At 42.2% G+C, this 24,863-nt stretch overlaps 1 protein-coding gene across 1 annotated transcript in view; it reads left to right on the forward strand.

Moving 5' to 3' along the window:
• The window catches only part of LOC139442891 (thioredoxin domain-containing protein 16-like), a 41,738-nt gene extending 17,808 nt beyond the window's left edge, over positions 1-23,930 (forward strand). The window contains exons 6-20 of the mRNA XM_071223799.1: positions 2,688-2,778; positions 3,429-3,591; positions 5,957-6,117; positions 7,013-7,088; positions 8,653-8,839; positions 9,747-9,896; positions 10,290-10,524; positions 12,270-12,403; positions 13,344-13,428; positions 14,047-14,188; positions 14,917-15,086; positions 15,768-15,855; positions 15,991-16,084; positions 20,418-20,552; positions 22,473-23,930. Of these exons, the coding sequence (XP_071079900.1) occupies positions 2,688-2,778; positions 3,429-3,591; positions 5,957-6,117; positions 7,013-7,088; positions 8,653-8,839; positions 9,747-9,896; positions 10,290-10,524; positions 12,270-12,403; positions 13,344-13,428; positions 14,047-14,188; positions 14,917-15,086; positions 15,768-15,855; positions 15,991-16,084; positions 20,418-20,552; positions 22,473-22,723 (2,162 nt within the window). The 3' untranslated portion in view covers positions 22,724-23,930. The remainder of the gene's footprint in view (positions 1-2,687; positions 2,779-3,428; positions 3,592-5,956; positions 6,118-7,012; positions 7,089-8,652; positions 8,840-9,746; positions 9,897-10,289; positions 10,525-12,269; positions 12,404-13,343; positions 13,429-14,046; positions 14,189-14,916; positions 15,087-15,767; positions 15,856-15,990; positions 16,085-20,417; positions 20,553-22,472) is intronic.
• Positions 23,931-24,863: the final 933 nt, after the last annotated feature.

Genomic DNA, 24,863 nt, shown 5'->3' on the forward strand with positions numbered 1-24,863 from the left:
CGGTCTAAGCACAAATGGGGGGAACAGGGTGCTTAATACAGCAAATACCATATTCGACGTAATAAGCGCCCAGGGCGTTCTCAAAATTTGAAATATGGGGTTCTTATTAGAATAAAATTTTAGTGGAAAGATGGTAAATTTCGTGGTTTATGCTGACAGCCTAAAATGATACAAAAGACAAGTCTGTGCGTATTATATGTATATTATTTTTCCAGAATTTAATTGCCCATTATTGAGGGTGCCTATTACACACGAGTGCGTATTTTACACGAATAAATAAGTCTTGTGTACATTGATCAATTGGAGGGGTTGCTAATTGGGAATGTTCACTAGCCAATATATTACCAAATAATGCTGTGGGCTCTTATTAGAGCGGGGGGCTTATTACGTCGAATACGGTAATGTACAACTGATCATATTGATGGCCAGAAACTTCATGTCAGCCTTGTGCTCATATCCAAACGGTCATTGAGACCCAGCTTCAGGTCATTCAATTGACATTAAAGCTTCAGGCACATTCACACCTCAGTAGTGGCTGTTGAGATAACCAGATAAGGCCACTTTATGTACGTGGCGTGGATTCAGGTGACATCCTGGATGGTAGAGCAGTGTGTTAAGCACAGACAGATAGATACAGGTGATAGACCATCTAGATAGAGGTCTGGTTTTAGGTTTCATCATTGGGACATAGGGACATTTAGTGCGTGTGTGGAGCAGATCAAAATCTCCTCACTGTCATCAGTGATCTGAACACTGAAGTCCTTTCACTCAAGAAGGTGTAGGGTGACTGCACCAGGGAACTCTAGCCAAAAGAGGTCGTTAAACAAATCTCCATTGATGTTGACGCTGATGTAGGAGAGTAAAAAAATCAAGCTATCAACCACAGTTTGCCAGGCTTAAACTTGACTTCTAATAAGCCACCATGATCAATTACATCGTGTCTTTGAGAGGCATTTAGAAGTTGGAGTAATAAGTAAGGATAAGATATATGGATGAACAACTTCTTTATTACAATTAGGAGTGTCGTTTCTGTGGAGGTTCTGACACCATTATCAAGCAAGTGATGACTTGGTGTTAGAACCTTCACAGAAACTTAGGATTAATTACAAATCAACCACAGTTTGGCCAGGCTCACTCAAAGTAAGAAAAATGTTTAATGTCAACGTGTTCCTGGCGGGATTCAAGGTTACAATAGGTCCCCATCGATTATGCTGGCCATAGGTGACTAAGTGGAGGTCAAGTCAGGCTTGGTGACTTGGTTGCATGTCATGTTGAATATTTTGCATTGCATTGCATATCACATACTTATATACAGTCAAGTCTTGATAATCTGACACTCATTAATCAGTCTTGTTAATCTGACACAGTGATCAGCGTATTCCGTGGTCATCTGCCTACGAGTACACAGCCCCTGTTTTGATGCGAGACCAGTCGGCTGGTAGCTGCATATTACAATGGCTGCAGAGATAAACTTGCTTAACAATCAACAATTAATGCTTTAAATAAACAAAACAGGATTAATCACATGCTTTGATTACCTCAATCTCTTTAAAATCAGATACAAGTTCTCGTCAGAACGACCTTTCACAACTGGGCTGACCAATGAAATGACTAACAGGAAGACGACATTAGCCAATAAGAAAGCAGCTTTCTTGAGCTTTGCAGCACCAGTTTCAAACTGGTTAAAAAAATGTTGTATATATTGCATTGCATATCACATTCTTATATACATGTACTTGGAATCTGATATGTTGATGAAACTTTGTAAGCATATCAGATATCATACATATCTGGGTTAATATAGTTCCCAAGCATCCTATGTTTGTTTTGAAAGGCGACGGAATGGAATCGGGCGGTCAGGCTAGGTGACTTGGTTGATGTGTGTCATCGTATCCCAATTGCATAGATTGATGCTCATGATATCAATCACTGGATTGTCTGTTATTTACAGACCGCCGTCATACAGCTGAAATATTGCTGGAAGTGGCGTTGAACAACAAACAAAACCAATGTACAGACTGATTGTGTGACTTTGTACCTTGTCAGAGTGGGATTATGCTCACAATCCAGTGTTTATTAAAAACATCATACATCAGTTTAGGACATGTTAAATTTTCTTGGTATTTCATCATGGAATTTAGAGTTTTGAAAATATATGTAACATGGTTATCTAAAATGCTTGGAACAGATTGAAAGCATTTAAACAATAGGGAATCATTTAGTCATCAAATGCAATGTCTATTGTACTCACAAGGTTTAGAATTAAAGTGCACCTTTTTTAATATGATTTTATATATAATACATATCTTTTTTTATTGTTTGCATATATTTAAAAGGTCAGGGGATATCAATGTGTTGTTATTTATTCAAACCAACTGAAAGTGGTAGCTTGAACCTTTAGGATGATGTCTAGTGCAATAATAGGACTTTCTTCATGACACTAACATAATATGTTAGGTGGCTTTTTTATATAAACATACTAAATGAAAACCAAATCAAATTGAGAAAAAATCCCTCAGACTCTTCTAAGAAACCAGCCTAGGAACAATTGATTTGCAAGTACAGCAAGTCCGTGTTAAACCAACTTGCTTACTGTTGGTTTTCTGTAGTCATGCTTTGTGAATTGATAATTCCATGTCTGTCATGTTTATGTTACCTAATGGTGTGTGTGTGTGTGCATATTACAGAGCACCGGGTGTTCATGGAAGTGGCTTATGCTTACCAGGATCGCTACAAGTTCGGGCTCACGACAGAAACAAAGACTGCAGAAGGGCTCAAGTAAGCAACAGTGAACATCTTAAATGGGGACTAGTTTTTAAACAGTTAGCATTTGTAGCGAGTTTGATTCTAGTCCTCAAACATCATGCTGCTTGTCTGCTTGCCATGTCTTATATCAATGGAGCAGTTACTGGTGCACTAATTGTGGCAGTGTCAGTATTTGTAAGATATTATGTTGAACACATGACCTGCCTTAGCTGAAGTATTGAAAGTTACTGCCATAGCTATTTCTTGATCAGTTGGGGGGCACGGGTGGCCCCGTCGTCTAAGGTGCCGCAATTGGCTGTGCAGAGTTGCATCCCTTGGGCATGCCAGAAACCTATGATTGTGGGTTCGAATCCTGGTTCGCCCCAATTATGTTTCTAGGTTTGTCAGCACCATACCCGTGCTTGTGGGTTTCACCGAAGTGGTAAACGACTGAAACCTGCATCTCTTCGGGCTTCCCTCCCACATTAAGCTGACACACCGCAATATAACTGGAATACTGTTAAAAGCGGCGTTAAACACAACTCACTCACTCATCCTGATCAGTTAGACCATCCAGGATGTCACGTGTGAGTCCACACCACACAGATCAGAGATAATAAGACATTGCATCTACCATCTAGTGTAGCTGCTGTTGAAACCTTGAAGTATTCTCTTTATGACAGGGAGGCTGACACTGTGACCATCTCCGATGATGCAGCGGTGTGGGTGCTGTACTGTCGTGATGCTGATGAGGACAGCGAAGGGTGTCCCAGTGTCCGGTACCGAGGCAAGATGGACCTTCCCTCTCTTGCTGTCTTCCTCAAGGCCCTTAGCCTGCCCAGAATAGTATGTAGACTATGCTGTAGTGTATTATGTCAAATGGAATTAGTAAAATCTGATCTTTTACCCCAATACAATACCTCTCTGCTTGTAGATCAGAGGACACGTCCCTTAATGGGAGGTCACATAAGGTGAACTTTCAATCAACCAATCAACCAATGATTTTTCTAAATTCTTGGTAGGAGTGAACGGACCAATCAGACAAGCATATCTGATTTCTGTATCTCAAAAATGAAACAAATGAAGAAATGGGACAAAATAATGCTGCATTATTATATTGTGAATATGTTATGCATCCTGTCATTTGTGAGCACCATGGCAAATACACCCAAAATGGTTGCTATGTAGGGTATATATTTGTTCTGAATTCGAAATTTCTGAATCATAGTGGTAAAGAAATGAAGCCACATCATTTTAGAAAGCTGACATCTGATTGGTTCAAGAACCGAAGCATCCTTCGTTTTGATTGGACAGTCAAAGTTTGCTCAGAGTCCACCTGATATGCAGTTTTATGTGGGTTTCCTAAGATCTTCATGGGCATAGGTGGCCCCGTCATCTAAGGCGCCACGATTCACTGTGCAGAGTTGTGTCCCTTGGGTACGCCAGAAACCTATGATTGTGGGTTTGAATCCCAGACCTGCATCACTTTGGGCTTTCCTCCCACATTAAGCTGACACACCGCGATATAACTGGAATACTGTTAAAAGCGGCGTTAAACCCAACTCACTCACTCACTCTATTCACCAAGCCACAGGATGTGACCACCCGACCATTGATGGATTGGGACATTGCTCATAGCATCAATAACTGGTTTGCCTGGTCCAGCATAGATTATTGGTAGACTGCAGTAGCAGTGGTATTTCTGGAATATAGCTGACTGCAGCATTATACAACAAACAAACACGTCTGTGTGTACAGCAGGTTCTTTGATGTGATATCACACTTCCTCTTGTCACTGTGTGATGGACATTTCACAGAGGTAATTACCAAATAATAAAGCAGTTTTTAGTATACCTTTTCAAAGTGGAATGGGGAAATAAATTAGTTGTAGAATCAATGTTGTTTAATGTATAAGGAGTCACTGTAGCCGTATTTGATGTAATAAGCACCCCGGTGAAATAGAAATAGGGGGCTCTTATAAGCATATAATTTTGGTGAGAGAAAACCAAGAGTTGAAAGATTGTAAATTTTATGGTTTATGCTGACAGCCTGAAATTATATAAAAGAAGGATCTGTGCGTATTATACACGATAGATATATTTTCGAGAATTTAATTGCCCATAATTAAGCGTGCATATAACACATGAGTACGTATTATACACGAATATATAAGTCTTGTGAACATTGATCAATTGGAAAGGGTGCTAACTTGGACTGTTCACTAGCCAATATATGAGCAAATATCGCCATGGGTGCTTATTGGAACAGGGTGCTTATTATGTCGAATACAGTATCTAGATACATCATGATAATACATTTCAAAATAGCTGCACCTCTTGAATCCTGATATCTTTTAAATAGCAGACCTGTTTACTCCTAGGGTTTCTCCATAGTTCCTAAGGATTATTTAATAAAAACATGACAACGAATCCAGGTGAATAAAATACAAATTTTGAGAATGTATACATTAAGTTCTTAATGATGAAGTAATATTACTTCTAATTTGAAACAAGGGTATCAATAGTTGTTCAACCAATTGAGCATGACGGAAATAAACCTGTTGCATTGGGCGTAATAATATCGAGCAGACGCTCAGACTTCCAAACCAAAGTCTGATGACCTTTATTGGTCAGTCAAGGTCAGTGAAGGCTATAGTTAAACCAAGAAAGTGATTCAAGGATACATACAATAAGATCTGGACGTGTCTTTAATTCTTACTGGGGCGGCTGGGTAGCCTAGTGGTTAAAGTGTTCGCTCGTCACGCTGAAGACCCGGGTTCGATTCCCGACATGGGTACAATAGTTGAAGTCTATTTCTGGTGTCCCCCGCCATGATATTGCTGGGATAAAAACTAAAAACGGCGTAAAACCATACTTACTTACTCACTTTAACTCTTACTACCTCAAAGAGGGGACGGTCATTTGTTCATTGTAACATGTCTGAGATTGACTTCACCTGATCGCACGCTGTCATAATGACCACTGACAAACAGCTGAAACTACTGACAGATTCCTAGTGAACTACGGGTATGGCCAGTGAGGAGTAAACAGGTTGGTAATAGTGCCAGTATAAACTGAATACATTAAAACAACTTGATGCCAGTAATGATGTGCATGTGTAGATGATCATGACAAAGATCAACGTAAAAACAAAAGATGAAGGAGTTTCTGTAGTTTTGTGACCGTTCCACCTTTTCCTCCGCGTCCCCTAGTTTGAGCTCCCAGAGCACGGCACCATCCCGAGCTGCCGCAACGAGAAATTCCACTGTGTGTTCCTCTACTACGACAGAGACACCAAGGAGCAGGTGTTTGAAGCAGCGGAGACCCTCAAGTTTGAGATCTATGGAGTAGCGGGCATAGTCGTTGTTGATACGTAAGTACAAATGTCTTTGCATGATTCATGCTATGATGCCTTCAGATTTTAATTACCAGGGCCCACTTACCAGGGTGATCTTAGCGCTAAGATGATCATAACTCCCATACTTGAGAATAGGCTTACGATAGTTTTAGTGCTAAGATCGGTTGAGCAATTGGCCCTGGGGTTGTAACTGCTTTAATCTTTTAGCATAGACTTACGACTGTCGTAACGCTACAATCGCTTTATCGAACAGGGCCTTGGTTTACAAACAAAAAGTTGTGGGGTTGGTTGTCAAAATTAACATGAAAATCAAGAAACATTTTTACTGTCTTTACATGTTTGTTGTATTGACCATTTACAGTACAAGTAGTTAACAGTATATTAAGAATGTTTTCATTGCAAGTTTTACCAGATGGCAAATATTGCATCCTATACTCCTGTAGAAATTGAAATAAGTTTCACTTCACTTCGGGCTTTCCTCCCACATTAAGCTGACACGGCGCGATATAACTAGAATAATGTTCACTCGGGCTTTCCTCCCACATTAAGCTGACACGGTGCGATATAACTAGAATAATGTTCACTCACTCACTCACTCACTCACTCACTCACTCACTCACCCACCCACCCACCCACTCACTCACTCACTCACTCACTCACTCACTCACTCACTCACTCTGAGCATGTGCAATGATGACAATAATGTTCTTGGAAACCAAGTGAAACATGAGACATGACCTGCATGACTGGGACACCCAAAGTTTATAACTGAGAGAGCCCTGGACAAGCTAGGCCAAAGCAAATCTCTGCATTGTTACATCTGCTGTACTTCTTGTCCATCTTCAGTATCTACCTCTCACCTCCCAGCTCCCAGGGTAACCATGGTAACCTCCTAACTGATTGATTTCAGGGAAAAGATTGTCTTTGAGGATGCGCATGGTTTTAATGGCAAGACACCAGCCATAAGTGTCTTTCTGAAAGAAGAGGTAAGTTGCGTCTGCTGATGTGATGTGTTCAACAAGATGGCTGCCTTTCAGTCTTTCCTCACCCATTTAGTGACGAGTTGGCTGAATAGGTCTCAAGCTCATCTTGGACCTGTACATGACAAATTAGATTAGGATTGTATACAGATAATACTAGCGGCATCATTGATTGGAAATATTAGTACTGATATATCGACTCAAAGAATCACAATAGACATGATAAAATTATTATTTTTGATGTGTATAGATACAGCGATTCCTCGACATAAGGCTCCTCAATGTACCGCTACCCTGGATACAACGCAGGGTAAACCTTGGCTCCCCAAAATGCATGAAGAATTTCCCTTAAAAGTACCTATTTAGACCTTTTAATCAATTTATGCTATTATACTATTGATAAATTTGTATCAATACAGCACCGCCATTACAAAATCTATTGTGATATACGCTGACATCCCTAGATAATACCCAGATATAAGAGCAATCTCGTAGGCCACCTCCCAGTAGTGGCCTGGCAGGCTTAGTGTAAAAGTGTACCCCAGTCACATCAGGCCAAACTGCACTTTGCGGTTACATACTCTCTTTGTGGTTTGAATTGCACAATTGACCTGGTATTCATTCCTATGTCTGTCATTGAATACCCATGCTCATTGGTTTTACTATGATCAAAATTTTAACTCCTCTCAAATTAAAACTGACCTATGTGATATGACTTTAAATACAGATCAATGCAGTGTTAAATCTCACTCCCTCGTATTCTCCGTGGATTACAAAACCTTACCATAATTTAAGATTCATCTGAATGATGAGAAATCTGTCCTTAATTGCTCAGACTGTAAATTTTGCCACCTGTTGAACATTAATTATTATACTGTCCCTCGTGGAACAATCTCAGTAAAATCAGGTCTTAGTTCTCGCTACCGCAAAGATCTGAGGACATCCCATTACAGGTCACATCAGATTATTAAAGATGATATATCTTATATCCATCTTTGCTTCTGTTGGTGTTCCTGTGAATCCACTAGCTAGTATCAACCCCGTGAGGAATTAGGATTCACAGTCCTGATTGTCTAGGATATTACATCTCCCTTCTATTATAATATACACCCTGGACCCTTTTGCTGCCATAGCTCCATTTTGAGCCAGACTTGAATGGAATGATAGCCATCCAAGCAAATAACACTCATGAGCAAGCAAAAGTCTGTGCTTAGAGTGAGTGAGTGAGTTTGGTTTTACGCCGCTTTTGCAATATTCCAGCAATATCACGGCGGGGACACCAGAAATGGGCTTCACACAATGTACCCATGTCGGGAATCGAACCCGGGTCTTCGGCGTGACCAGCGAACGCTTTAACCACCAGGCTACCCGACCGCCCCTTCTGTGCTTAGAGAAAGGGGAGAAGGGAATGATGACTTCAAATGGGTCCAGGGTGTTTATCATAACAGAATGGGGATGTAATGCACTGGGTAAGCACAAGCAAATAACACCCATGAGCAAGCAAAATTCTATGATGCACTCGTATTCTCCAAACCAGAGCTTGTAGATTATTGATGTTTGTGCCCTTCAGGAGGCTCCACGCTTCATGACAACCGAGTGGTCACTCGACAACATCGCAAGCTTCATCCAGAGCAACCTGTTTGACCAGGAGCCCATGGACGTGGAGGGGGGCAGCCAGGAGGAGACACCTGGCTCAAGTGATATGAACGAAAAGGACATGGAGAAAACTGGATACAACTTCCCGTCTGTGGAGGAAGGTCAGGGTCACACCTTTATAGAACCTCACTCACTTCTGTCTGTTGGAAATGATCGTGCCCACTCTGTGGAGCCATGCAGTCTTGTGGTTTTGAAGGAAGCTATCAAGCATAACACAAAGGCTGGAAGTCCTAAAGTAACATGTGACCAAATTATTTTTCAGTCAATGGCATTGGGGCTAAAACTTGCACTCTTTTTGGGGATAAGACACTCACAATGGCTGCCTTTAGGAATGTTATTCATACAATATAACACTTTGAAAGTCCTTAACAGGTATGGAAATTAACCAAGAACGTCTTCTAGCTCAAATAATGATGACATATAGCAAGACCTACCAAAATGTCTGAAATTCTACTAGCCCTTAGGACACCATTAACATTAACAAAACTGGTCTGGGCAAGTGGGCTAGTACTTCTCAAGAAACTTCTCAATAAGCATAAGGCCCACAGAGATGAAACTATGTAGGTGTGTTGAACTGTAACCAAATTGAATTTGTATCATGGCATGGACTTTTCTCAGTGGAGTTCGTATTTATGTTTGGCCTCATAACCATAACAATGAAGTAATATCATGTTTATAATACCTACTATTATCACTCTCATGATATGCAATGTTGTGGCAGATGTTTGTTGTCAAAAACAGAAAGGGTTTGCTCAAGCCTGAACATGCTTATAAAACCGTTGCAAGAATTTTCAAATATTTTTTTATTTTTTTCTTTCAGTTGTATTTACTTACTATTTTTTTGTATTTCCTATATACATGTACATACACAGGCATTAAGAAATGTCATGACTTTTCAAATATGATCATACCAAGGGCAATTATACAACAAATCTCTGCTGAAAATTCGTTGAGTTTACTGAAGATGTGAATTGTTTGTGTGATGCAGCGACTGTGTTGTTGTTGCAGTGGAGACACAGGATGACCAGGTGGCGGAGGCTGTGTTCCAGCTCAGCCGCGACCCCATGAAGCTCAGCCTCATTCCTGCTCTCACAGATAAGACTTTCCCAGCAACTGTCCAGGAGAGGGACCTGTTGGCTGTGCTCTTCTATCTGCCCTGTAAGTCATGTGATGGTGTCAGCAGATGTAATTGTTGAAGTGGGACATGGTTATGGTTCAATTCATGGAGTAACAATGCTGATGTAGAAGTAGTGTTTGATCTATACGGTCTTCAAAAAACATGCGGCGGTGCCTGAGAACCAAGAATTATTTTTTTAGCCTAAGTATATGAATTAGGAATTCTCTGATTCCCAATTTATTATATTTTTAGCTTTCTGCTCATCACTGCAGTTTCTATATAAATATCACTAGTTAAATGTAATGAATTATGCTATGTCCACAGATATGAGAATAAAATCATTGAAAAATTGAATATAAATTCTCATTTCTTGTGTACTTTACACATTGTACAAGAGAAGCAACTGTTGAGGGAAATGGCTGTATTTTTTTTAGTTGACTCGAGGAGCATGGCCTTCCTTCGTGCGTATGGTGAGGCTTCCTTCAGCCTGGAAGACAAGCATGCCAGTCGCAGTCCGCTGGGGAGAGTCAACTGCTACGACTGGATGGATGTGTGTGGTCAACAAAATGTGTCTAGCTACCCGACGGTGCGCTTCTTCAAGAAAGGACAAGACCCAACCGACTACAAGGGAGCTCTAGACACAGATGCAGTCGTGTCTGTGGTCAAGCTGTGAGTGTGTTGGCTCAGAATATCTTACCCCTGTCAGGTAGATCATTACACAGGCTATCAGCCACTGGTTTTGAGGTCAAGACTTGATTACTGATTAAGGGTGTCAGGAAATACCGTATTAGTCGTAATAAGCACCCCGTTCTAATAGGGGCCCACGGCGATATTTGCTAATATATTGGCTAGTGAACAATCCCAATTAACCTTCCGATTGATCAATGTACACAAGACTTATTTATTTGTGTATAAGACGTGTGTTATATGCATCCTTAATTATGGAAAATTAAATTCTGGAAAAATATATCTGCCGTATATTAACATTTCAGGTTGTCAGCATAAACCACAAAATTTATGATCTTTCAACTCTGTTGTTTTTCACCAAAATAATATTCTAATAAGAGCCCCCTATTTCTAATTTTGAGAGCACCCTGGTCGCTTATTATGTCGAATATGGTACTGCAGTTTGGGTAACTGTAGCACAAACAGTGCATGTCTCAAACAGAACAAGCTTTGGAACCAATATGTATCCACTCTGATTGCTGTCACTAGTAGCAGTGACAGATACAGAGATGCCAATCATTATGCTTTTGGAGTAATAATTACGCTTTTGAGCCTACGATTTTTGACATCTCTTTCACAAATTATTTACATGTAAAAATATCACAGGGAGCAGATTGTTAATGCACCGATCATGTGAAGCATCTACAGGGAGCTAATTGCATGTACACTGATATTTCTTCGGAACTCGAAACACCACATTGTCTTTCTGCAATTCGGGTAATATTGTCACTTAAATTTTATGAATGTGTGGAGTTTTGACCACGTGTTTCGGCATGAATGTAGTGTTTTCTATGCCATATGCCTTCTAAGATAACAGAAGGTTTGGGGAGCTTGCCCCCACATAACAGCTTGAATTGAATGCTTTCGTAAGTGATTTATGATCTATAATTACAAAAATTATTCAAAATACAACATGTTTGTTTGCAATGTGGCCCCCGATGTATGTCGCTGATGAGGTTGGCATGCCGTTATGGAACTTTTATGTTTTACCTTACCTGACGCTACACAGTGCTATAAGTGTAGCGTCAAGTAAGTATAAAAATCATTTTGGAATACTTTCCTCAATGTTGATTATTTAACCATACAAACGCAAGCGGAAGTTTTCTTTTATGCTTATTTCGAGCTTTATCGCCCTCTTTTTAAAACAGTAGGGCTTGGGTGTGTGTCTATACTACTAGCGTCAATGCATGTGTTACTGTACCCATGCTTCACGTTCGTATAGGCGTAATGAAAATGAAGAAGCGAAAACCAGCATCATGGCATGGTACTCTTAACATTGCTATTTTTCACATGAAATTACGCTTTTATATCCCTGATTACTCCAAAGCTTCAATTAAGGTTGGCGTCTCTGCAGATACCATGATACCCAGTCCCTGGTGTATTCTGTTTTTTTCTAAAAGGGTGAGTGAGTGAGTATGGGTTTACGCCGCTTTTAGCAATATTCCGGCAATATCACGGCGGGGGACAACAGAAATGGGCTTCACACTTTGTACCCATGTCGGGAATCGAACTCGGGTCTTCAGCGTGGCGAGCGAACGCTTTAACCACTAGGCTACCCGAACGCCCCTTCTAAGAGGGAAAGCAATGAAACCCTGTGCATCATTGGCAGATGTTGGAGAACAGGTGAGTGACTTCAGGTATAATGAGGATGCTACATGTGTACAGTGAGTGTGTCTCTTCCATTGCAGGATGCAGCAGGAGTCGCCGATGATGCTGACAACGCAGACGGAGGTGCAGAAGTTTGTTGCGGGGACGCTGCCTGAGAACATCATTGCCTACACAAACATGTCAGTACTTGGCCTCTTTGTACAGACAGGACCAGGTGAGTTAACTGTGGTGCTTGTAGAGACATGGTACAATAACTCATAGTCTCTGAAAATATATAATTTTGATAGAAACAAACAACTCCATTTATATTGAAAAGGAGCCCCAGTGAGATGTGAGATTCAGAACCTGAACCTGTAGAAAATATCTAGACTTGATTAATTTAGAGCTATAGCATTACAGTTAGGGCTAGGCGGAAGAGAAAATAATATGTTCAAGGGACTGTGAGACAGACAAAGACATGGGCAAAAACATGACATTCTTCGTTCTTCAGCATTCATGTCCATGATCGTGAAGACTTGTTAGATATTCATTGTTAGATAACCCTGGCACAGTCATGTGCATGGTTTTATGATCACCATCTTGAATAATGATTGATTATCTTAATATCTGTGTACATAACCATAACTTCCACTGGAACATTTCACTCTGACCGGATACCATGAATATGATTTTGTGTGGACTATCAGGGAATCAATGTTAATTGACAATGACCTAGTAAGCAATATCTAATGTTATTTGACAATTACCTAGTAAGCACATCTAAAAGTATAGGTAACCAAGTACTGAGGGAAGTTGAAAATTGTAATAATAATTGCTGAATAGACTTGAGAAAATAATCTGTGAAAGATCACCCACATAATAGGGCAGCAGCATCCAGGATCTTGGTATATTGATTTAAGGAGTCCTTTAATTGAACAATAAATGTTATGACAAGGACCCCTTGACCTTCACTCTTAAATTCGTACAATGGACTTAGGTAAGTTGACACACTCAGTAAGTCTGTTGATTTAGGTCCACGGAGCAAGGATTTGTTATCTAATCGTTCATCATTATACATTTTGTATATCAATCACTATGTTAGACATCTGTGTGTTAGCTTGACATGTGAAGGATTGCCAATTGTTAGCAATTTTTGTTGTGTGTGTTTATTCCAGAGGTGTCTGCCTTCAAGGAGGTAGCTGGGAGCCTGCAGAACACAACAGTGTTTGCCCATGTGCAGGGGCAGCTAGCCAAGGACATGTGAGACATGTTACACTATTTCTATAGACTCTATACGGGACATGGGTGGCCCAGACAGCAGTTCACTGTGCAGAAACTTATAATTGTCGGTTTGAATCTCGGTTTGCCCCGATTACTTTTCAAGATTGTAACAACATTACCTGTTCTTGTGGGTTTCACCTTAGTGATCATCTCACACCTACATTACTTCGGATTTCCTCCCACATTGAGCTAACACGCTGGATATCACTGGAAATCTGTTCAAAACGGTGTTAAACCTAGTTCACTTACTCCTTCTCCAGGGGCTGTCAGGTAGCCTAATGGTTAAAGTGTTCGCTTCGATGGTTACAATGTGTGAAGCCCATTTCTGGTGTACCCTGCCGTGATATTGTTGGAATATTGCTAAAAGTGGCATAAAACCATACTCACTCACTCATACTCTCTATTTTGGGATGAACTGGTATGGTTAAATCTGTACATTTCCATACTTTACCTATAGGCAGTAGTAAGAATTGAGTAAGAAATGCAAACATAAAAATTGGTTTCTGTGCTCCAATGCTCCCCATTACCAGCAGTGTATAATCTTATACCCACTCCTTACAAGTTCCAAGCACATGCTTGCCCTCTGTGTGTTGACAGTGCAGAGAAGCTGGGCCAGCCAGTTCCATGTGTGCTGGTGTTCCGTCATGATGATCCCTACTCCGACACCAAGTCCCTCACCACAGACCTGACTGCTGACAGGATCAAGACACTGGTGTCAAACAGCAGGCTTCCGACATTGGTGAGACCAACACTGTGCCCAGGAACATGATAACCTGACTTGTCAATGATGAGGTTTCCTCCAGGGCATGTCAAACATAGTCTAATGGTATTCAACATACAAATGGCTTAGAATTCCTTCTAGTTATGACTATCAAGCCACATGGAGAGTGCTATCTATCAGCTATGACCTGGATTACTTTGTGTGTTCTTGAACTGCAAAGAAAAAAGCTCATTGCTCTCACATTGCCTGCTCATTTATCAGATTGCTTTTTTAAAAAGCATGCTGTGGCCGTAAAAAAACTAAATTTACTCAGTAATTTGTGGTTCTACATGTGATGTCTCTAAAGTGATGATTTTTGTATTGACACACAGATGACATGTTGAGGGTGAAACAAAACAAAATTTACTGCTAAGGCTAAAAAAAATAAAATAATTGGTTTAATTAATAAATAAATAAATAATTTAAAGTATAAATAAACGGTTGTGTAACAAAAAAACCCATCTCTGTACAATCAACCCGGGAAAGGGCCTCAAAACATAAATCTATACCTTCAGTTTAATACTGGAATACAGTATTTGACTATTGTTGGGCTTGGAATATTTAAGGATTTCTATTGGGTTTTTTTAAATGGAAATAAAAATGGAATGTGCGGCGAACTTTATGATGATGTGGGCGGTGCCTGGGAACAAAGACTGTTATTTTTTTTATCCTAATGTTGCTATACTTGACATTGTTGTGTGTCCCAGCCCGAGCTGACGGCGGATGTCTTCCCACTGATGTACAGCCAGGACAAGCCACTCCTCATCCTGTTCTGTGACAAGTATGAAGAAGCTGAGACAACTCTCATCAAGAAGACTGTTGCTGACTTGGCCCTGTCCGGGCTCTTCCCAGGAGTTGTCTTTGCCTGGATGCACGCGTGAGTGGTTTGTGTAGATGCCCTGGATACAGATTAGTTCATGATGTGTTCACAGGTTTGAATCTCGGTTTGCCCCAATTACTTTTCAAGAGTGTAACAACATTACCTGTTCTTGTGGGTTTCACCTTAGTGATCATCTCACACCTACATTACTTCGGATTTCCTTCCACATTGAGCTAACACGCTGGATATCACTGGAAATCTGTTCAAAACGGTGTTAAACCTAGTTCACTTACTCCTTTTCTAGGGGCGGTCGGGTAGCCTAGTGGTTAAAGTGTTCACTCGTCACGCCGAAGACCCAGGTTCGATTTGATGGTTACAATGATTGAAGCCCATTTCTGGTGTCCCCTGCCGTGATATTGCTGGAATATTGCTAAAAGCGGCATAAAACAATACTCACTCACTACTCATTCTCACACTAGTTCATGATGTGTTCACAGGAATGTGATATTCCTGTCAGAATTCCGTCTTTTTTATCTCTGTGATCTCCCCCACCAGGGTCCCATTGCACAAAGTGATCTCATCGTAAATCTCTGTTAAATTATGTGGGAGGACTTAGCACTAAGATCACTTTGTGGAATGAGGTCCTGGGTTGGGGGCTTTTGTGTTGGAGATGTACACCATAAGGAAATGGCCCTGTGAATAATTTGCCATGTGAGTGCAACATGTTTTATGTTACAGACGAGGCAGCAGTATAGGAGCCACCATTTTCTCCGAGTATGCCTGGTCTTCCGTTCTGCCAGCCCTGTCCCTCGTTTACCACAGGACTGTAAGTACACCTTAAGCCACCTCTGGTCAACGGACTGAAAAAATCATGTTGATTGGTTTGCAAAGTTAATGGTCCATCTGTCCAAGTTATGCCACCTTGGTCGTTATAACTGAACTGTGGTTCACTTGTTTCCAGGGAAAGGTTTACAACAAGGTGGAGGGGGAGTATAGTCCTGAGTCTGTCCAGGAGTGGCTGAGTCGTGCTGTGAGTGGCCAGGAGGAACCAGCAAGTAAGTTGTCCATGGTGTCACCTGTGTTAGGTATCTTGTACCCCCAGTATGTTGTCCATAGTGTCCTGTGTCCCGTGTCATGTTCCCCCAGTAAGTTGTCCATGGTGTCCTGTGTCCTGTGTCATGTACCCCCAGTAAGTTGTCCACGGTGTCCTGTGTCCTGTGTCATGTTCCCCCAGTAAGTTGTCCATGGTGTCCTGTGTCCTGTGTCATGTACCCCCAGTAAGTTGTCCACGGTGTCCTGTGTCCTGTGTCCTGTTCCCCCAGTAAGTTGTCCACGGTGTCACCTATGTCCTGTATCTGGTACCCCCAGTAAGTTGTCCATAGTGTCCTGTGTCCCGTGTCATGTTCCCCCAGTAAGTTGTCCATGGTGTCCTGTGTCCTGTGTCATGTACCCCCAGTAAGTTGTCCATGGTGTCCTGTGTCTTGTATCTTGTTCCCCCAGTAAGTTGTCCATTGTGTCCTGTGTCCTGTTCCCCCAGTAAGTTATCCATGGTGTCCTGTGTCATGTTCCCCCAGTAAGTTGTCCTGTGTCTTGTTCCCCCAGTAAGTTGTCCATAGTGTCCTGTGTCCTGTGTCATGTTCCCCCAGTAAGTTGTCCTGTGTCTTGTTCCCCCAGTAAGTTGTCTATAGTGTCCTGTGTCATGTTCCCCCAGTAAGTTGTCCATGGTGTCCTGTTCCCCCAGTAAGTTGTCTATAGTGTCCTGTGTCCTGTGTCCTGTTCCCCCAGTAAGTTGTCCATAGTGTCCTGTGTCCTGTGTCATGTACCCCCAGTAAGTTGGACCGCCTCCGTGGTCCTGTGGTAGAGCGTCCGCCCGGAGAGCGGAAGGTCCAGGGTTCGATCCCGGGCCGCGTCATACAAAAAGACGTTAAAAGATTGTACTTGTTGTTACCCTGTCTGGCGCTCGGCATTAAGGGGCTAAAACAAGGACTGGTCGGCTCGGAGTCAGTATACTGTGTCTGAGTGGGGTATTCATGTTAAACTGCGGCATGGTATCTCAGTGAGCTAGCACTATAAATCGGCATCAGTCCGGACTAGTACAAGCAGCCACACACACACATACACGTGCATGCACGTCGCTATATAAGTGCAATAATCTTGGACGCGACGTTAAACCAAATTTCACCTCACCTCACCTCACCCAGTAAGTTGTCCATAGTGTCCTGTGTCCTGTGTCCTGTTCCCCCAGTAAGTTGTCCATTGTGTCCTGTGTCCTGTTCCCCCAGTAAGTTGTCCATAGTGTCCTGTGTCCTGTGTCCTGTTCCCCCAGTAAGTTGTCCATTGTGTCCTGTGTCCTGTTCCCCCAGTAAGTTGTCCATAGTGTCCTGTGTCCTGTGTCATGTACCCCCAGTAAGTTGTCCATAGTGTCCTGTGTCCTGTGTCCTGTTCCCCCAGTAAGTTATCCTGTGTCCTGTGTCATGTTCCCCCAGTAAGTTGTCCATGGTGTCCTGTGTCATGTTCCCCCAGTAAGTTGTCCATTGTGTCCTGTGTCATGTTCCCCCAGTAAGTTGTCCATTGTGTCCTGTGTCATGTTCCCCCAGTAAGTTGTCCATGGTGTCCTGTGTCATGTTCCCCCAGTAAGTTGTCCTGTGTCCTGTGTCATGTTCTCCCAGTAAGTTGTCCATAGTGTCCTGTGTCCTGTGTCCTGTTCCCCCAGTAAGTTATCCTGTGTCCTGTGTCATGTTCCCCCAGTAAGTTGTCCATGGTGTCCTGTGTCTTGTATCTTGTACCCCCAGTAAGTTGTCCATGGTGTCCTGTGTCTTGTATCTTGTTCCCCCAGTAAGTTGTCCATTGTGTCCTGTGTCATGTTCCCCCAGTAAGTTGTCCATGGTGTCCTGTGTCATGTTCCCCCAGTAAGTTGTCCTGTGTCCTGTGTCATGTTCTCCCAGTAAGTTGTCCATAGTGTCCTGTGTCCTGTGTCCTGTTCCCCCAGTAAGTTATCCTGTGTCCTGTGTCATGTTCCCCCAGTAAGTTGTCCATGGTGTCCTGTGTCTTGTATCTTGTACCCCCAGTAAGTTGTCCATGGTGTCCTGTGTCTTGTATCTTGTTCCCCCAGTAAGTTGTCCATGGTGTCATGTGTCATGTACCCCCAGTAAGTTGTCCATGGTGTCCTGTGTCCTGTATCTTGTTCCCCCAGTAAGTTGTCCATGGTGTCCTGTGTCATGTACCCCCAGTAAGTTGTCCATGGTGTCCTGTGTCATGTTCCCCCAGTAAGTTGTCCTGTGTCCTGTGTCATGTTCTCCCAGTAAGTTGTCCATAGTGTCCTGTGTCCTGTGTCCTGTTCCCCCAGTAAGTTATCCTGTGTCCTGTGTCATGTTCCCCCAGTAAGTTGTCCATGGTGTCCTGTGTCTTGTATCTTGTACCCCCAGTAAGTTGTCCATGGTGTCCTGTGTCTTGTATCTTGTTCCCCCAGTAAGTTGTCCATTGTGTCCTGTGTCATGTTCCCCCAGTAAGTTGTCCATGGTGTCCTGTGTCATGTTCCCCCAGTAAGTTGTCCTGTGTCCTGTGTCATGTTCTCCCAGTAAGTTGTCCATAGTGTCCTGTGTCCTGTGTCCTGTTCCCCCAGTAAGTTATCCTGTGTCCTGTGTCATGTTCCCCCAGTAAGTTGTCCATGGTGTCCTGTGTCTTGTATCTTGTACCCCCAGTAAGTTGTCCATGGTGTCCTGTGTCTTGTATCTTGTTCCCCCAGTAAGTTGTCCATGGTGTCATGTGTCATGTACCCCCAGTAAGTTGTCCATGGTGTCCTGTGTCTTGTATCTGGTACCCCTAGTAAGTTGTCCATGGTGTCCCGTGTCTTGTTCCCCCAGTAAGTTGTCCATGGTGTTACCTATGTCCTGTGTCTTGTTCCCCCAGTAAGTTGTCCATGGTGTCCTGTGTCTTGTTCCCCCAGTAAGTTGTCCATGGTGTCTTGTGTCCTGTATCTTGTTCCCCCAGTAAGTTGTCCATGGTGTCTTGTGTCCTGTATCTTGTTCCCCCAGTAAGTTGTCCATGGTGTCCTGTGTCATGTACCCCCAGTAAGTTGTCCATGGTGTCCTGTGTCCTGTATCTTGTTCCCCCAGTAAGTTGTCCATGGTGTCCTGTGTCCTGTGTCTTGTTCCCCCAGTAAGTTGTCCATGGTGTCCTGTGTCTTGTTCCCCCAGTAAGTTGTCCATAGTGTCCTGTGTCTTGTTCCCCCAGTAAGTTGTCCATGGTGTCCTGTGTCCTGTGTCATGTACCCCCAGTAAGTTGTCCTGTGTCCTGTGTCATGTTCCCCCAGTAAGTTGTCCATAGTGTCCTGTGTCTTGTTCCCCCAGTAAGTTGTCCATGGTGTCCTGTGTCCTGTGTCTTGTTCCCCCAGTAAGTTGTCCATGGTGTCCTGTGTCTTGTTCCCCCAGTAAGTTGTCCATGGTGTCTTGTGTCCTGTATCTTGTTCCCCCAGTAAGTTGTCCATGGTGTCTTGTGTCCTGTATCTTGTTCCCCCAGTAAGTTGTCCATGGTGTCCTGTGTCATGTACCCCCAGTAAGTTGTCCATGGTGTCCTGTGTCCTGTATCTTTTTCCCCCAGTAAGTTGTCCATGGTGTCCTGTGTCCTGTGTCTTGTTCCCCCAGTAAGTTGTCCATGGTGTCCTGTGTCTTGTTCCCCCAGTAAGTTGTCCATGGTGTCCTGTGTCTTGTTCCCCCAGTAAGTTGTCCATGGTGTCCTGTGTTTTGTTCCCCCAGTAAGTTGTCCATGGTGTCCTGTGTCTTGTTCCCCCAGTAAGTTGTCCATGGTGTCCTGTGTCTTGTTCCCCCAGTAAGTTGTCCATGGTGTCCTGTGTCTTGTTCCCCCAGTAAGTTGTCCATGGTGTTACCTATGTCCTGTGTCTTGTTCCCCCAGTACGTTGTCCATGGTGTTCTGTGTCCTGTATCTTGTTCCCCCAGTAAGTTGTCCATGGTGTCCTGTGTCTTGTTCCCCCAGTAAGTTGTCCATGGTGTCTTGTGTCCTGTATCTTGTTCCCCCAGTAAGTTGTCCATGGTGTCTTGTGTCCTGTATCTTGTTCCCCCAGTAAGTTGTCCATGGTGTCCTGTGTCATGTACCCCCAGTAAGTTGTCCATGGTGTCCTGTGTCCTGTATCTTGTTCCCCCAGTAAGTTGTCCATGGTGACCTGTGTCATGTTCCCCCAGTAAGTTGTCCATGGTGTCTTGTGTCCTGTATCTTGTTCCCCCAGTAAGTTGTCCATGGTGTCCTGTGTCATGTAACCCCAGTAAGTTGTCCATGGTGTCCTGTGTCATGTACCCCCAGTAAGTTGTCCATGGTGTTCTGTGTCCTGTGTCCTGTTCCCCCAGTAAGTTGTCCATGGTGTCCTGTTCACAGAGGTGCTGCCACAGGGAGATTGGAAGCCTGCAGCTCGAAGCTACGACTTCCTGGGACTGTCTGAGTTTGAATCTAAATATGGAGAAAGCCCCGAGCACAAACCAACTCTCCAAGCTGCGGAGGAGTTTGGAGCAGGTAATTTACTATGAGTACAATAATTTTCATTGTTGTTTTTAAGTATAATAATTTTAAGGAATAAATTCATCATGTTCATCATGCAAAATATACTTACATGCAAAAGAAACGCAAGTCGAGTATGCAGTATACATGTTATTTATTTTCAACAGTAAAGACAAGAAATACTAATAGGGCAAGATTGACAAAAATTTGACTGAAGACAGTTTAATGGATTAAAAGTCAGATGACATAATTGTTTTTTTCAAATGTTAAGGGCTTACACAGTTTCGGGTCAATACCCAAAATGTCAGTCAATACCTGGTGTGACTGCCATTAGCATTGATCACTGCCGCACATCTCCTATACATTGAATGGATCAGACGATTTGTGAAGCCCCTAGGGATCCTCCTGCACACATCCAGAGCAGCTGTGCATAGTTCATCAGCAGTTGTAGGGACTGGGCGCACATTGTGCAGACGCCTTTGAACCTCATCCCACAAGTGGTCGATGGGGTTCAGATCAGGGCTGAGGGCTGGCCATGTTAGAACACGGATGTTGTGTTGTTGCAGAAAGGTAGCTCTGGCAACAAGCATTGTCCTGCTGGAAAATGTGTTGTTTATGTTGTGCAAAAAATGGAGCATATCGTTCCATATATGTTACCTATTTGCTTAAAAACACTTGCATTTCTTTTGCATGTGAGTATAGATTCCCTGTGCTCAATGCCAATGCTAGAGAAGAGAATCAGGCATCATACGTCAACGACATGTCTTCATACACAACAGCATGTCTTCATACACAACAGCATGTCTTCATGTCCAACAGCATGTCTTCATACACAACAGCATGTCTTCACATACAACAGCATGTCTTCATACACAACAGCATGTCTTTATACACAAAAGCATGTCTTCATACACAACACCATATCTTCATACACAAAAGCATGTCTTCATACACAACAGCATGTCTTTATACACAACAGCATGTCTTTATACACAACAGCATGTCTTCATACACAACAGCATGTCTTCATACACAACAGCATGTCTTCATACCCAACAGCATGTCTTCATACGCAACAGCATGTCTTCATACACAACAGCATGTCTTCAAATACAACACCATGTCTTCATACCCAACAGCATGTCTTCATACCCAACAGCATGTCTTCATACACAACGGCATGTCTTCATACACAACAGCATGTCTTCATACACAACAGCATGTCTTCATACACAACAGCATGTCTTCATACACAACAGCATGTCTTCATACACGACAGCATGTCTTCATACACAACGGCATGTCTTCATACACAACACCATGTCTTCATACCCAACAGCATGTCTTCATACCCAACAGCATGTCTTCATACCCAACAGCATGTCTTCATACACAACAGCATGTCTTCATACACAACAGCATATCTTCACACACAACAGCATGTCTTCATACACAACACCATATCTTCATACACAACAGCATGTCTTCATACACAACAGCATGTCTTCATACACAACAGCATGTCTTCACATACAACACCATGTCTTCATACCCAACAGCATGTCTCATACCCAACAGCATGTCTTCATACACAACAGCATGTCTTCATACCCAACAGCATGTCTTCATACCCAACGGCATGTCTTCATACACAACGGCATGTCTTCATACACAACAGCATGTCTTTATACACAACAGCATGTCTTCATACACAACAGCATGTCTTCATACACAACGGCATGTCTTCATACCCAACAGCATGTCTTCACACACAACAATGCTGCTCCTGGATCATCTGGCCTCGAAATGATTATATACAGGTGACTGTGTTGAGGCTTGAATTGCAAAATGACTGTAAGACTGATCACTGGTCATTATAAAAAAACACATGTTTAAATATTTATTTGTGAAACAATGTCCTTTTGAATATTGTAGGTTTCAATAGTGATGGAACAGAGATTGAATATGAAACCAGTGACTCCTCAGAGGACGAAGGTCAGAGCAGTAACGGCAACGCTGATGACGAGATCCGCAGTGAGTTGCTTGAGCTACGCAGCTCTCGGTTGTACCACCAAGTTCCAGACAGAAAAGAGTCGCCCGTCATGTCCCAGGACGTCCCAGCATCCTCAGCTGAAGAATCCGCTGATGATCTTCATAAAGAACACCCCAAACATACAGAGTTATAACAAAATATTTACCTATACAGCATCAATTCAGCATGTTCAAATTTATTTTGCTGGTCTCATTTTCATTGTTTGTATGTTTCTTGTGATATTTCAAAATGGTGGTGTGGCCTGTGTTATAAAAATGTTGTGTACAATATTTAACACTTTAAAAGAATGACATGACAATTTCATCTTCATTATGTTGGCAAGGAATTTGCTGTTCGGTCATTCTGCTGAATGAGTCAGTGTGTTCGCAGATAGACAATTATCCTTGTGACCTATCTGCTGCGTCTCCTGGTGTACATTGGGTAGGAAACAATGATAGAACAATAAAATATTTTCCATGTTCATTTAACAGAGTACCATCACATCCAATCAAAACTACTTTGAAATCAGAAAAGATCTGATCGGTTGTGTGAACTCCAAACTGTCATTCATTTACAAGCAGTAATAAGTTCTTGCTTCATTTACAAGCAGTAACCATGGTAATAAGTGTTGCTTCATTTAAAAGGAGTAACTATGGTAATAAGTGTTGCTTCATTTACAAGCAGTAACCATGGTAATAAGTGCTAGTTTGTATTTCATTAGATGTTTAGATGGGAGTAAAGAATTCATCAAATGCATTACCTGACAAATTGTTTGAGTGAGGGGACCCATATTTGTGAGGAGGAGAGGGTTATTTGTGTTGTGTGTGTGTCCAGGGCCACTGACCCATGCCCTTGACCATCTTCCCGAGGCAAGAGTGTCAACTGACTATAAAAGTCCAGTTTCCACCCTTGCCGAACTAGGCTGGTATTATGGAGTTACATTTTGGCTGGACTGACGAGTCTATGCATAGTCCAATCAAAATTGCGCGCCTAAATCGAAATCCTTTTCGTAAACTGTCGATGCAGATTTCCATCGATTGCAGGATATGCAAAGCCATGTTTTTAATCAAGGTGCTCACGTGATTTGATGCATTTCGGGATGTAAGACCCGTTTTATCACAGTATAGATCTTGTCTATCGAACAGATCGTCCTGACTGGGCGCCACCATTTTGTGTGAAGCAAACGCTAGTGATACGAGGGGTGGAATCTCATTGGTCCATAGGAGAGGCATAGAAAGGACATAACTGGTAATAGCCACTGGTGGCGCTACGATCAAGTCCAGTAATTCCAGCCTTGTTCGGCAAGGGTGGAAACTGGACTTTTAAAGTCAGTTTACTCTCTTGCCTCGGAAAGATGGCCCTTGGCTCAGTTGGCTGTCTGAAGTATTGTATTATGTGACTAATCAAGTACTTGTTGTTTGTACTCATTACTGTGGTCCCCTGTGTGCATCTAGCTCTAGACATATATACATACATTCCAAGTATTATCTGTTAGTTCATATGTAAGCTGTATTTTACAAGTCTGATTTAGTTCTGCTTCCCAAAAGTTTTAATCTTTTTGTCAGGGTACTATTGTATCATTATGTTTTTATAGATCCTTGTTTATTTTACAAATTATCATTATCTCCCCATTGTTTACATTGGTACTTTATACATGATAAATCAGTGACAATTCTCTGCACTCACAATGACCAATCAGTTTATCATTTTGATTGGGTTTGGGGCGATTCAACTGGTTGGCTACTAATCAGTGTCACTGTTACAGATGAGGTCAGTCATGGAACGTGTTACCTGTTGGACCATCACTGGTGCTATGTTTCTGACTGGTGGAGCTCGTTTCTAACCAATGTCTGGTGAATAGAGCTTTGTTGTTTGATACTATCAGGGGCTACCTTTTCTTTGCCTAGGGTTGCACCAGTAACAACTACTGTAGCTGGTTCAGTTTCTTCCAAACCAGAGATGTCTAGCCAAATCTGTTCACTTTGTTCCAAACCATTGACTTTTAGCCAATACTTGTTATTTATTAGTGGAGTAATGTGCGGGTCTCGCAGTACATACAGTGATCATATTACTCACCTGTTGATATATTCTAGTTTAACAATCGTAGCTTTCAGATTCATTGTTTACAGTGATCTTATCACTCACCAGTTAGTATATTTTATTTTAACAATCATAGCTATCAGATTCATTTTAATCAAATTTTAGAAGATTGTATTTTATCTAATATATATAGATCTATATTTGTTTTGAAAAACCCATTTGTATTTCATGTTATAAATGCCTATCAGGCGTTG

Source organism: Haliotis cracherodii, unplaced genomic scaffold (genome assembly GCF_022045235.1).
Source record: "Haliotis cracherodii isolate W230 unplaced genomic scaffold, xgHalCrac1.p SCAF_5, whole genome shotgun sequence".
NCBI lineage: Eukaryota > Metazoa > Mollusca > Gastropoda > Lepetellida > Haliotidae > Haliotis > Haliotis cracherodii.